This window comes from Suillus paluster (assembly GCF_016628075.1).
Source record: "Suillus paluster strain FC165 chromosome Unknown EDB91scaffold_233, whole genome shotgun sequence".
Classification (NCBI taxonomy): domain Eukaryota; kingdom Fungi; phylum Basidiomycota; class Agaricomycetes; order Boletales; family Suillaceae; genus Suillus; species Suillus paluster.
In genome coordinates, this window is record NW_024537793.1 from 25215 (window position 1) to 38269 (window position 13055).

Sequence of the window (13055 nt, forward strand, 5' to 3'; positions counted from 1 at the left end):
CTGAGTTCAATGGCAAGTTTTCTTTTGTTGCATGCACTTACCTTGACAAGCGCTAACTTAATCGGTTGAATCTCTTTGTTCAGTGCGACCCGCTCACCCTCATCCAACAACTCAACCTCATCAACAAATCTGTCATCATTATCTACATCATCCATCATCCCTGGATCCTCTTTGACCTCCGCGCTGAGTTCTTCCAGCTCCAGCTCCATGTCAGTACTATCAACTTGGTCGGCTCCTTGTTTCTTCACAACTAGATAGGTAAGTTTTTACCTTCGTGACTTCAACCACGTCTAATGGTATGCTTAGCGGCTCCCCCTCATGCTCGAAATGGGCCGAAAACGCGACCAATGCACGATGGTTGGGCGATGACCAACCATCAGTGGTAAAATTAATTTTGCCGTCATATTCCTGGTATGTCTTGATTATCTGTCTTTAAATTAATGAAAAATCACTCACCTGTAGCATTGTAGCAACATGCTGTCGAGTTCGCACAAAGACATGCCGCACATCACGCGAAACAGTGGATGGGGAAGGTATGTAGTATTTGGGCCTCCCCGTCTTCATCAGTGACTGAAACGCACGGTCCTTGACAATGTCAAATGGATGCAGGCTCTCGGACACCCAGCGCACAATTTCGGCCCTGAAGGCAGATGCTTTCTCAGATTCCCAAGACTCTGATGAGACTTTGTTCATACCTCGTTTCTGCACGTGTATGTTGATGGTGCAAGTATGTAACTTTCCCTTTCCCTTTGCGTTCAAATGATGCAGTGATTGATCTGTTTTGCAGGAAACTACCAACAATCTCTTGGCGCACCTCATTGGCATCCTTGGCCTGATCAGCAGCTTTCAACACTTCGTCACCCCAGCACGAACGCACGTGCTTCCGCATGTTACCAGTCGAGCGGGCATCACCTTTGTCAAGGTACCGCCACACTTTGGTCTTGCACCTGTTGGCTTGGCACTTGAAATCATGAGCGCGGCGGCCATTAATTTCGATAATCTGCGGTGTCGGATCAAAAAACGCGTAAACTGGTGAGTTCCAATCTTTCATTAGGCGTTCTGTTTTGTACTTGATTAATATAATATTCATATCAAGGTTATTGCACATACGGAGCTCGTCTTCTGCCGTCTCATCAGCTTCGTTGTCGGCCTCTGATACTGTGGTAATGGTCTCAGTTCTGTTGTTGTCGTCTTCGTACAATGCATTCTCTTCCTCCTCGGTACGCACAACAGCACGCTGACTCAAAACCGACTCTGGACGTGGAGACAATGATGCTGTTAATGAAGCTGTGACAGGCCTATTTTTGTCAACTGGCTCGTCTTCGTCCGCAGATCCTGCACCATTGGTGGGCGTGTTACCAGGCAGTAGGGTTTTTTTTGCCTTCTTCAGGTTCATGTTCTGACTATCTCCACTGCCATCATTTGCCCGCTTCTTCAGCGAAGTTCTGATAGTCTTCTCTTCTAGAGTGGCTTTGGCCTTCCCGGTCATTTTGATAACTCGTTTGGCTGTGGCTGAGGTGAGCTGCATGATGGGCAGTACTAGTAGGTGATGAAGGTTTGCGAGTGTCACGCAGGACATTTATATTCGTCTTTAGAGTTTGACAGTTTCTTTAGAGTTTGACAGTTTCTTTAGAGTTTGACAGTTTTTGACTTGTTTAGGTAGTCAAAATTTATTTAGATGCCGCACCGATTTTTATTGACACCCGTGGCAGGGGTACGGGTAGGGGTATGGGTACCGTGACCCCAGACCCGTACCCGTACCCCAGTGATACCTGTACCCGTGACCCGTGCGGGTTACCCGTACCCGTGCAGTACCCTAATCGTATCCCAGGGGCCAGGGAGAGTAAACATAGTCCCTGATCTGGATGTTGTCGCATCGAAGTGCTGCTGGTCCTGTTTGAATGATCAACTGCTCCAGTGCTCAGCGCCACCACCATGGGTCTCGGCAACTTCGAGACTCCTGCTTCAAGGACGTCCACATGTTTGATCGTTCGGAATCCCCTGTCCGGTGACTTCCCGGGGCTATTGGACATAAGACTTAGGCTGTCGAAAAAGACAAGAACATGATTCCTTAATGTGTAAGCACTCGCAGCAGCACAGGAGATAAGTCATATACTTACACCATTTCAGATTTCTCCCTCCCTGGTTTCACCTTCATGTCCACCACAACCCAGCGCGTGCAAAGCGCTCCTTTGCGACACAGCCCCACACCTGTCAATACCAACTTCCCGAACAGCGAGTAAATAGCAAGCTAGGCTGGGTTGAGAGGAACAATTATGGGCTTGCAGGGATGGGCTCAGCAAGCCGAATGCAGCTAGCGAGGAACCTGCGGTGTCCATCGAGGGTGGCCTTGCTCAGAAAATGTTGGACCCAACGCCTTTTTCAACGAGAATCGGGACGATTGCTACGTCCGCCTCATATTTTTCCTGACGAAGAACAACTGAATGGTGTCAATGTCTGACCCGCGATGGCCATCTCAAGCAGGTGCATTTCTCTAGTTGATGAAGTCTGTCAAAAGCGGCATTCAGATCTTGGACTCTTCCTTCTTTTGACTTTCGGGCTTGTCGTTCCCTCAGGCAAGAAAATTCCTTTCAAAAGAGATGGCGGCTACTCATCAGAAACACGTGGGAGTGGGGACGCTATAGCATGAAGGATGACGACTACTTCAATGCAATACCAGTCCTCCTGACAACGACGAGGCTGAATTTACGAGGTTCGGATAATAGCGTTCCGAGGGGGTGGTTAGCGGATCTCGCTGAAGAGGTGCATAAGACTTTGGCCGATTTGCAGCAGAGACAATCAATCTTTGTGCGTGACGGCGGGGCTCAAGCTACAATTGACTGCCGCATTATCCTTTGTGCAGGGCTTGTAAGACAATCTGAATCGTATGATCGAGCAGCAGAACACCTCATAAAGGGATAACAGATCTTTGGGGTCATGCATATGTAGCCAAGTATTTTTACGCATTTGTTGCGCATGTTGCGGTTTATTCATATGCTTATATCCCTGTTGAAGTTTACTTACAGACAGAATGACTACAGTATTTCATATTATGTTTTATCACTGCTTTGTCCACAAGAAATCCAGTGGCGTCGGCGACTGGCTCATCTTCAGCTCGTTGATCCGAAAAATCGAAGGACCGATGAGAGACTGTACTTACCAGCAATCATATGGGCCATAGCAGCGTCAAAACATCTGTGCAGTGCTTACCTGTCAAAATGAGTACTTGCCTCTCTTTGGGTCAGCTCGTTTTTTGACGAGCACTTTCCTGACCTTTCTGTCAGAGCGAACAATGATGATGGGTACGGGCAGTAAGTAATAGAGTCCACCTAATGTTTACTGATGCAACACTGACTCCGTATTATATAGAATTAAAAAAACTTTCCTCTATCTCAGCTGCAGAATTAAACATAGGGCATCAAGTCTGTGACGAAGTAGATGATGTAGAGTCTAAGTCCGTGTCCATGTTAAGTCTACATATCGGCAGACCTTGAGGCTTGAGGATCAAGCTTAGGTGATGACGAACTCAGGAGAAGCATTTCCAGAGTCACCAAACACTAGAAAAAACGCATGTAAGAAAGGTACTAATCAAACGACAAGCGATACATACAGACAACAATAGCATTGCCGCGAGGCGTCGCAGTTCTGAGGAACAGTGATTGAGACCTGACCATCAACGATAGGGAAATTCGCAGCCAAGGGGTGCTCTGAATTACTTTTCAACAACATTCAGGACATGGTTATGAAATGAGCATACCAATGTCTAAATTCTCGGACATGTTTTCCATGTATCCTAACAGCAGGAGACCAGTAGAATTCTGTTCCTCCTCAGGGATGTTGTTCGTCTCCCAGAGCACAGTCTGCGTGGAATTACGTTCCCAAACTGTCATAAGAGTAGGGCTGATGATAGTGGGGCTCCAGGCAAGCAGCTCGACGGTGTAGATGGGTGTAGCAGTAGCGACATAAGAAAATACCAGCATCAGGGAAGAAAAAATAGAGAACACCGTTGCAGTGCTAATCATTCCGAACACTAGGTTGATGTGACAGCTGCGAAACGCGAAGGGCTTTCGAGGACGGCGCAGATAAAATAGTTCGGACACAGCTAGGCCAATTCAAGAACGCCAGTGTTAAAAGTACATATTGCAACGACCTTTATACCAGGATATCAGAGGCTGTGATAATATGAAAAATCATATGTCAAAGGGTGTGTTTCATCACGATGAAACTGGAAGGAGGTTAGTATCACCGGTCCAGTAGGTGAATAGTCCATTTCGACTGCTCAATCAGTGGCGAGGTAGCAATTGCTGAAAGACCAGCGAGTCACCGCCTATCCGAGGGATTTTCAACACCTCACAAGCCACTTCTCACTTTTGATATGTAGTTGAAAGTCACCTGTCTTGTCAGTTACATATTCACCACTTGAAACAAAAAGTTGAGTGGCAACAGTGCCATCAAACTCACTGAAACACGTACCACGATTCCTCTTCCTCCAAGGTGCTTTTTCTTTTTGTATCAAATCGAGTCTTTTGGGGTCCAGTCAATGCAAAGGGTCCTCAAAAGTGTCGAATGATACTTCGGGCCCGTAGCCCAGCTACAGATTGGGCTGCTGCATGTTTACTGACGGGGAACACGAGAGGTGAGGCTGTGTGAGTGGCGAAGGAGGAAGAAGGGAAAATGGTGAAGGTATAGAGAACAACGGGAGGAGAGAGCCCGGCCGTGACGCGTGACGCGTATTGATTGCTTGAGCGCCAACACATATTGACTTTCACCTCTACCGGGCGAATCGAGAGAAATTTCTTTCAAAAATGGAAGTCGCAGATCGGCATATGCATTGCGGCCGGCTCAGAAGACGGTAGGATCAATTACGGGCGGATGAGTCGACAAGGGCGTTTTTACTGGAAAAGATGTGAGCTTTGATACAAATTTTCGTGTTTGATCGGTGCTGAACCTGCGGACCCGATTAATGATTAATGATTCCCGAACATGATTCAGAAACTATCTTTCTCAAAGGACAAAGGACATCACTTATTCTGCAATGTCAAAGTTTATTGATGTAGGCTCAAATAGGAACCCACCATGCCAAATGTTAGGTCTGTACAGCACAATCCATACACTGTGCAGGCTTTCGGTATGTTCTTGTCTGAACTCGGGTGTCATCTTCGCATTAAACCATGCAAATTTCAGTGTGTTTCAAAGGTGCGAAGGCAGGCAAGACTTGACTTTGTCTCATGCGGAGGCCTGTGAGTAACGCCCGCTGTCACCTTTCCTCACACTTTCTCCGACATCTACTCAGGCGGGATGGGAAATAAGAAAGTTACTCCATTTACCTATAGGACTGCATCTCTCGCCGTGCCTCCCTACTCCAAAGCCAACCCCAATCATGTGATTTCAGTCGGAAATGACACCTGAATCTTTGAGCCAGGCGTCTGGACGACCATAGTACAACTTGTTAAACTTGACGATATAGGCAGAGCTCATCATGAGCCATGATGATCGGGGGGTGATACTGAACCCTGTACCATAGGTGAACTCCAGCTCTGGATTAATGGTGTATGGGTGATCTACGCAGATGGGTTGATTTTCCGAGAGGATGAGGCATCCTATATCAAAGGTATGCATTTTCAGACATTTTTTTATAGGTGCGCGATTGCTTCCCTTGCTTGTTGTCCAGCAAATGCAATTCATTTCAAATCATTGACCATTGTGATCAGGACACAATACCGACTGGGCATCACCCAAGGATCAACGTACTTGGTTTCCGACATCTCTGGAGGTGTCATTCATTGAGATATTTCTCTGAACGAGCCCCCGCGTTCATTCGTACTACGTGTATTTCCACAATGCATCTCCAGTAAGGCAATCAGCCATATATGTTGCTTGATCGGCTCAGCTCATTTGCGCGACTTTCTTTTGTGGAGCGTTTGCCTAGTCTCGAATCAGATCCCAAATTGGGAACAGTACCAAGGGCTAGTAGTCGAAATTACTAGTACATCACGCTCTTAATGCACGTCTACATCTGCCTCGTCTGTGTTGAGTAGTCATTTTCTCTCTCCATTTTGTCTCAAAGCAATAAAAAATATATGGATCCACTTCGTTCACGCCTGGACACTCTCGACGACATCGAAGCTACCAGTTCTGTTGGATTCCGTTATAACGCCTTGCATCGACTTTCATGACCTCCCACAATAGCCATTGGTACTTCGGTCATATATTCAATTATTTGAGATCTTCTCTATTCTGGCAAGATCCCCATTGCTTGAGTGGCAGTGAAAGTTGTTCAGAAGCAAGCACGTTGAGTAACTCAGCAACACACTACTCACACCAACACTGCCCGACTGAGTCGGCACGCATTTCTGCCCAGGGCAGCACTTTGAAGAGGAGCAAAATGTGGGACAATTATCGCTGTCAGTGTCACTGGCAGATATTGATGCTGTCAAAGCAGCAAGGACAGCGAGGACGAGGGAGAAACGCATTTTTTGTGAGGATGTAATATGGGATCAAATAAATCTGAAGGGGACGGTAGGAACACGGCTTGCTTTTATGTGTTCAAATTGTTCTGGCAGAACTTCACGGCGATGGTAGGAAGAATGCATCTACCTGAAATCCTCTTTCGAACAAATGATATCTGCAATGCCGACAGAAAATCGACTTGCCCTTAGGCTATTTCTATCAGCAGAAGAACTCTAGGACACGATGGTAATAATGTGCATTTGCCTTGATGTTGGTCCTCGAGACACATGAAGTCAAACGCAGCAAAATTTGCGGAACATATAATTGACAACCCAGACGTCCAAGCCGTGCTTTGCGGCTTAGACCTCAGCGTAAATTATATCAAGTTATAAAAAGTGTTCCAATAACGAAACCATGGCTGCTAATTCTCGGTCACAAATGAAGACAGTACCATTCCCGAGCATAGATGATCTCTTACCTGGAGCTGGAGCCACTTCTCGCGGACATCTTTGAATGAGTAGCTTCTGGATATCACCTCATACAGTACGATGTACAAGTGATCACCAGCGGCTAGTTACTCCACTACAAAAAGTTACAACCACAGACCAGACCCAGCACATAGGACAAATAAGGCTAGCGGGTCACGTCGAGGAGATAAAACAAGTGCAAATATGATCTATAATGGCAAATTCAGTGTCGCACACCAATCATTATCGCCGGAATGAATACCACCGGGAAGAGTATTGCCTTATAGTCGAATCTGGTGAAAAGCCAAACAGTCTCGAGGTGGCGTAGCATACTGCGCAATGTGGTCGCTGCAAAGCCCTGTGAAAACCGCCCAATTGAACTCACCGGATTTTGCCGAATTGCCGTTGATGATATCCACAATCCTTGAGACTCAGTCAAGTGGTTGGAGAACAGCGCGCGGCCCCAAACTGACCTAAGGACTCTGCTCAAGGTAATCACATAGCTTATGACCCATTAATTGAGATTGCTCACAATTTAGACTGCGCAGGCTCAATCATGTGAATTGTCTACTCTACATGGGAGGACGAACACCAGCCCTACAACACCTCCAGCCCTAGACTAGAACAATTGTGAAGTGTACAACATGTCTCATTTACCTCGCGTGCAGATATCGAATTTTGTTGCATGGAGGAGCTCGAGTCTATATTCCACTGGGAGATCTTCCAGCCCTCCCACCGCCTGCAATTTGAGTCTTACCCCGCTTGATATTGACGAAGATGAGCTTCCTCTCGCATCTGTCGATTCTGTCCCTTTACTTGACTCCCATGAAAGCCTAGGCTGAGCACGGGACGAAGACGAGGGAACATCGCCGCCAAAGTCTTCGACCGATGGGCTGAGCGGATGGGTTGTGGGTACCAAGAAACGCATCCCCCCAGTCGCATCAGAGATACTGGGTTCGGATACGCCTGTTAGGAATCGAATAAAGATAGGGAGATATGGACGTTGGTTTGTACTGCGAGAGATGTCGTGCATGGTAGGTGGTGTCGTTCGAACACCTTGGCTAATACTTCGTTAGTTTAGCGGATGTCGCAAAGGAACTTGAACGTTACTGATCTTCTGAGTGTATCATCACTCTTGGACTGCGGCTATAGTAGCAGCCTAGGGACGACCTGTGTAGGCGGTTCCTTTCGCCTGACGCTCGTCTACTCCCTCTGATCTACCGTCATCCACTCCCACCATAACCACTTGGAATGGATGCGCTTGGGACACACGAAGGACATATATTTCTCCTATCGACATATTCATCATATCATCTCGGAGTCTCGGACTTCTGGCGATCAATCTCCAGCCAAAAGAATGTAGATGTATATGAAAGCGACGATTTCACGTTCAAACCATCTCGATCATATCATACCAATGTGTCGCCGTCCGCGTCAAGTCCAGTTGATATTCCGGTGTTACCAGTGCACTCATCGACGCCCAGAACTCACTGTCCCTCAATCCCTGCTGTGACCTCATACCCCCATCTGCGTCAGGCATGTTTGAATTCTAGCTTGCACGATAGACAGTGTATAGATATAGTAATGATTGTATTGCACTATGGCAATAAGACCAGGGGCATTCGCTCTGAAATTAGATGGCCCATTCAGCTTGTTTCCTGCATGCATAATACCATGTACATTATCTACACTGCTCTCGTTCGTAAAAACAATCTTATTCTGTACTCCGACGAAGTAAAATGAAGTTCATATCCATCCTGAGCTCTCAGCTAAGTTCGACAGACCTTCAGTGAGGATTGAGACAGGAGCTTAGGTGATGGTGAACTCAGGAGAAGCATTTCCGGAGTAGCCGGCAACTAGAAAAACTGGATGTCAGAAAGGCACGCGACCAAATGACAAGTGATACATACAGACAACAATAGCATTGCTGCGAGGTGTCATGTCCTGAGGAACAGTCACTGAGACCTGACCATTGATGATGGGGACATTCACAGCGAGGGGGTGCTCTGAATTACTTTCAATAACAGTATTCAGAACACGATTACGACACAAGCATACCTGTATCCGAAATCTGGGACATATTTTCCATGTATCCCAACAGCAGGACAGCAGTAGAATTATGTTCCCCCTCAGGGGTGTTGTTTGTCTCCCAGAGCACAGTCTGCGTGCAAGCAAGTTCCCAAACTGTCTTACGAGTAGGGTTGATGATTCAGAAGACACCACCTTGCGCTTCAATCTAAAGTTCACATCTATTGCAACAAATAGCGCATATTTCCATCTGCTCAGGTAATGTGTGAGCTCAGCAAAATCAGGGAAAGATGACCAACATCTTACCTGGTAAATAGAGGCTCCTTCTCCCAGTCTAGCGGAAGATTCTTCCCGGGCTGTGGGCACGCGGGGCAGAGAACAGCTAACTCTCCTTCGGCTGTAGCATTGACACCGGCAGGGTCGTGTCCCCTTCCTCCGCGGCCAAGTTGTTTGAGGTTACGCCATTGGCGTACCATCCGCATGAAAGCAGAATACCGATCCTAGAATATATCATTATCAGACAGTTGCAGGAATAGATTAAAATAAATACTCACCCTGATCACTACTTACCCAGAATTGTCGGTGCGCCTTGCGAGGGAGTGATAAAACTCGTAAGCAGATACCTTGCTTTCAAATGATAGAATATGAAAATGCTGCAGAACCGTAAAGGTTGCTGCAGTCCGAGGCTCTGAGACTGTGGCTGGATACCACTGCATATGTAATAGTTGTTTGTACTGAATCTGAGCTGAAGCGCAGCCACAGAAGTCCAGTGCAATTTCATGAATGCCATCGAGCCCGATGACCACAAAATCATCACCAGCAGCGGGAGAAGGTTTGTAGCACCTTTCTCCTGGGTTATGGCCAAGTTGTACTTGAACGCCAAGCTGTTTGAGTGTGATACACTGAAAAAAAGACCTGTTCCATATCTGACAATGATCAGTCACATGTTGACGCCAAAATAAGTGTGAAACACACCTCAATCCTATGCAAAGGATGATATACGTGGTTTTGAAGTGTACATTCGCGGCAGAACATTTGAGTGCCATGACAGTCAGAGCATTGGAATTGAGGCGATACTGCACCACATGAACAAGTGACACCCTCGGACCCACGTCCATTGAGGCGCATCATTTCATCCAGGAAGATTGGACATTGTGGAATCCAGGCGAGCAAAGGTCTATCCTTAAGTCCGATAAGTTAGCATGCCCAAACGAACATCAAATGAGAACACCCACCACTGCAGTCTCTTTGCGCTTCTCCGTGGAACAAATATCAACAATGTTGTCTGTAAGTGTTTCATCCTCAAATTGAGAGTCGCTGGGATGCTCAACACAGTCATCTATGAAAAATACGTTGTCATTTGATGAATTTTTGGGGGGAATTCCCGCAACATAGTGTGTTTGCAGTCGTGTGCTCCCTTCAGCAGTAATTTCTGCAGCACGAAGTCGTAAAAGATGAGGTTCAGGGTTGATAGAGACGGGGACAAAGACCTCCCGTTCAAGTGCAGGCCTCTTGGGGGGGCGACCACGGGGCATTGTGCAATGTGGTTAATCTGTCAGCTCAGGTCGGGCAGTCAGAGGATCCTCCATTTGTAATTGGAGGATCCCGCCAGTATATAATAAGGGACAAATTTGTCCCTCCTCACCCACCTCGTGAATCATGGCAACACCATCGAATGATAATGCCCCCCCACCGGCCACCGTTGAATACTTGTTGCGCCCCCGTTGAAGTGAGCCAATTGAAAGTTATATCTTGCCACGCACCTGACATTAAAAAAACAGACCGCAATCCGCCCCCAGCACATGTGTCTTGGCAAATTTGTTCATACATAGTGCGATATAATCAAACCCCAAACAGTGGCCCGATTTTCACGCCTGTGCAGAAGGACTGGTTGAAAGATCATATACCACAGTATATGCAGTGGCCTCCTACCTCAGATGAGACGATCACATTAATACAGACCATGATTATTGATTTTGACCGCATGTGGCCACTTCACCAGAAATTGTGGCCCGGGTTGAATATTCACATTTTGCTGAGTGACAGCATGCGTGCCAAATTGATGGCGGAGATGCTGATTCTTCGAGCAGTAAGTCAAGCTGTGCACGTAATATGCACTATGACTGACCTTGAATGCAGAATATCAAGAGCCACATGCTGTGGACAACCCGACGTAATCTGCGTCGTGAAGAGGAATTGAACGGGAATTGAACTGCAGAAATGGTTCTGGTACTGGGCGTTGGGCAAGCTTAAGAAGCTTGGTAGATAGTACTAGAGAATCCACTTACCCTGCTGAGGCCATACTTGAGAGCTTGAACGTGATTGATCACTGATCAATGAATCCCCAATTCCGATGTTACTGGGGAAGCCTGTGAGGGATTTGCCAAGATTAGTCAGCCGTACACCTGTTTGGTGTGGATTGTTACTAATACCTGGCACCTTTGTAGTCGCCATTTCCCAAATCCCATGGAAGTCATCCTCCATTTCTTGGACGTCCGACCCTGCCGGCCTATGGAGTATATATTCGGGACTGGTGAGTGATACATCACCATCTACTCAAGGTACTCACTGAACTCGCTATCATGACTCAGAATTTGCCTTCCTCCAGTGTCTTTCCCTCGATGATCAGAAGGCACTGTCTCAGGCCTTAGACATTGGCACAGACACGGGCACCGATGGTGATACATCCAATGGTGAATCCATTGATTCTTTTATATTTTCATTACTCACGTAGCTTCGGCAATGTTACAGATAACATCACCTTCAGAATAGGCCTGGCCCTGCCACTGGCAGCACCGAAACAGCATCTGGCCGCTCTTCCCGCTGTCTCTGATGACCCCCCTGCTACAACCATTGACAGTCTCAGGGAAGCTGCACCAGTTGCTTCTCTGGCGCAGCTGCTGCCTCTAGTGCTGGCACCTGCTCCTACTTCTGCCCCCGCAACTGCACAATGCTGCTGCTCCCACTGTGGTTCCTGCAGGAAATGTCACTGTCTATGTCGATTATGAGGAATATGACTCCTCTGATGACGAAGACGCAGCCACTGCAGCTGCCGCACTGGCGAACGATTCCACGTTGATTCATTACTGCGACTACCTACTTCAATGTCCCAGTTGACGCCACCCCACCGCTCTATTATGTGACTCGAGGTCACTACATTGGCATCTTTTCAGGCTGGTGAGCTTGATTTTCCGAATTTCTCATGTCTAGTAGCTCATTTCTTCATGGTAGGGGATGCAACCGGTCCAAAAGTGCTCAGTGTCTCTCGAGCCATCTACCACAAGGTGGATTCCATCGAGCAAGGCATAAACATCATGAAGGGTGCAATTGATCGTGGTGATGCTTCGCAGGCATTGTAACACAGTACTAGTGATGATTATTTAGTGAATTTCATGTATGTCCATAGCTGTCGCAAAATGAACGGTCTTTCTTGAATGTCGGTGTGCTTCGTCTGATCAAAACATATTGCAAACAAGTATTACACTACTGAGATTGTAGCAGCATACAAGCGCCGTGCCCATCAAGAACATTAAACTTAAGATATAAACCTGCCCTGTGGGGTGAGATCAATATTCGTAGAGTTCAATTTTGAAGGACGGTAAGAGAATGGTAGGATAAATTCACATAAAAATCCAAATTAATCTCCTACATGAAGCTTGCCATTCAAAACTCCTACGCATATATCGAGTGCCTCAATTGCAACTGACTTACTTTCAACTCACTTTTATGCACATGGCACGACCACGTCTACACAACACTAAAGAAGAAAAGGCAGAAGCTGCACGCACTTATAAACGAGCTTACTATGCACGGTACTTCACTCACTTTACTATCATTTCTCTTAATGATGGTGGACCCACTGAAACAGTCATCGCGATAAGCTATGTGCACAAAAAAAGGAGATATACAAGGGGGAGGAATACTAGGTGAGATACATACCAACCACTTGAATATCTGAACATCTGAGTCGCACAAGTTCTAGGCTGTGCAGTAAGCCTGCCACTGTAGGAAGGCCACACTCATATTATATGGCTGAGGAGAAGATTGAAGCCGCACATCGGTCCCGGAAAGCCTATTATGCTCGGTATGTCATTGACATATGAATGTTTC

The 13055-nt window shown here is 46.7% G+C and overlaps 6 protein-coding genes across 6 annotated transcripts; 2 read left to right on the plus strand and 4 right to left on the minus strand.

Annotated features, from left to right (window-relative positions):
* Window positions 1–219: 219 nt before the first annotated feature.
* EDB91DRAFT_1064827 (uncharacterized protein) lies at window positions 220–1090 on the minus strand (the record flags this gene model as incomplete). The annotated part of the gene is made up of 3 exons (XM_041314744.1): window positions 220–408; window positions 457–653; window positions 709–1090. The coding sequence occupies 3 exons, from the start codon at window positions 1088–1090 to the stop codon at window positions 220–222; spliced, it is 768 nt and encodes a 255-aa protein (XP_041168961.1).
* A 2420-nt stretch (window positions 1091–3510) lies between these two features.
* Window positions 3511–3980, minus strand: EDB91DRAFT_1064839 (uncharacterized protein; the record flags this gene model as incomplete). The annotated part of the gene is made up of 3 exons (XM_041314746.1): window positions 3511–3557; window positions 3615–3707; window positions 3758–3980. The coding sequence occupies 3 exons, from the start codon at window positions 3978–3980 to the stop codon at window positions 3511–3513; spliced, it is 363 nt and encodes a 120-aa protein (XP_041168962.1).
* A 1546-nt stretch (window positions 3981–5526) lies between these two features.
* On the plus strand, window positions 5527–5787 carry EDB91DRAFT_1064826 (uncharacterized protein; the record flags this gene model as incomplete). Its single annotated transcript, XM_041314743.1, has 1 exon — window positions 5527–5787. A coding segment is annotated over one exon (261 nt), but the record flags the coding sequence as incomplete, so codon positions are not given.
* A 3460-nt stretch (window positions 5788–9247) lies between these two features.
* EDB91DRAFT_1064840 (uncharacterized protein) lies at window positions 9248–9445 on the minus strand (the record flags this gene model as incomplete). Its single annotated transcript, XM_041314747.1, has 1 exon — window positions 9248–9445. A coding segment is annotated over one exon (198 nt), but the record flags the coding sequence as incomplete, so codon positions are not given.
* A 66-nt stretch (window positions 9446–9511) lies between these two features.
* On the minus strand, window positions 9512–10076 carry EDB91DRAFT_1240408 (uncharacterized protein; the record flags this gene model as incomplete). Its single annotated transcript, XM_041322019.1, has 2 exons — window positions 9512–9871; window positions 9921–10076. The coding sequence occupies 2 exons, from the start codon at window positions 10074–10076 to the stop codon at window positions 9512–9514; spliced, it is 516 nt and encodes a 171-aa protein (XP_041168965.1).
* A 550-nt stretch (window positions 10077–10626) lies between these two features.
* EDB91DRAFT_1088814 (uncharacterized protein) lies at window positions 10627–12304 on the plus strand (the record flags this gene model as incomplete). The annotated part of the gene is made up of 8 exons (XM_041316517.1): window positions 10627–10674; window positions 10727–10776; window positions 10803–11034; window positions 11164–11206; window positions 11393–11478; window positions 11554–11638; window positions 11697–11930; window positions 12177–12304. The coding sequence occupies 8 exons, from the start codon at window positions 10627–10629 to the stop codon at window positions 12302–12304; spliced, it is 906 nt and encodes a 301-aa protein (XP_041168966.1).
* Between the last annotated feature and the right edge of the window lie 751 nt (window positions 12305–13055).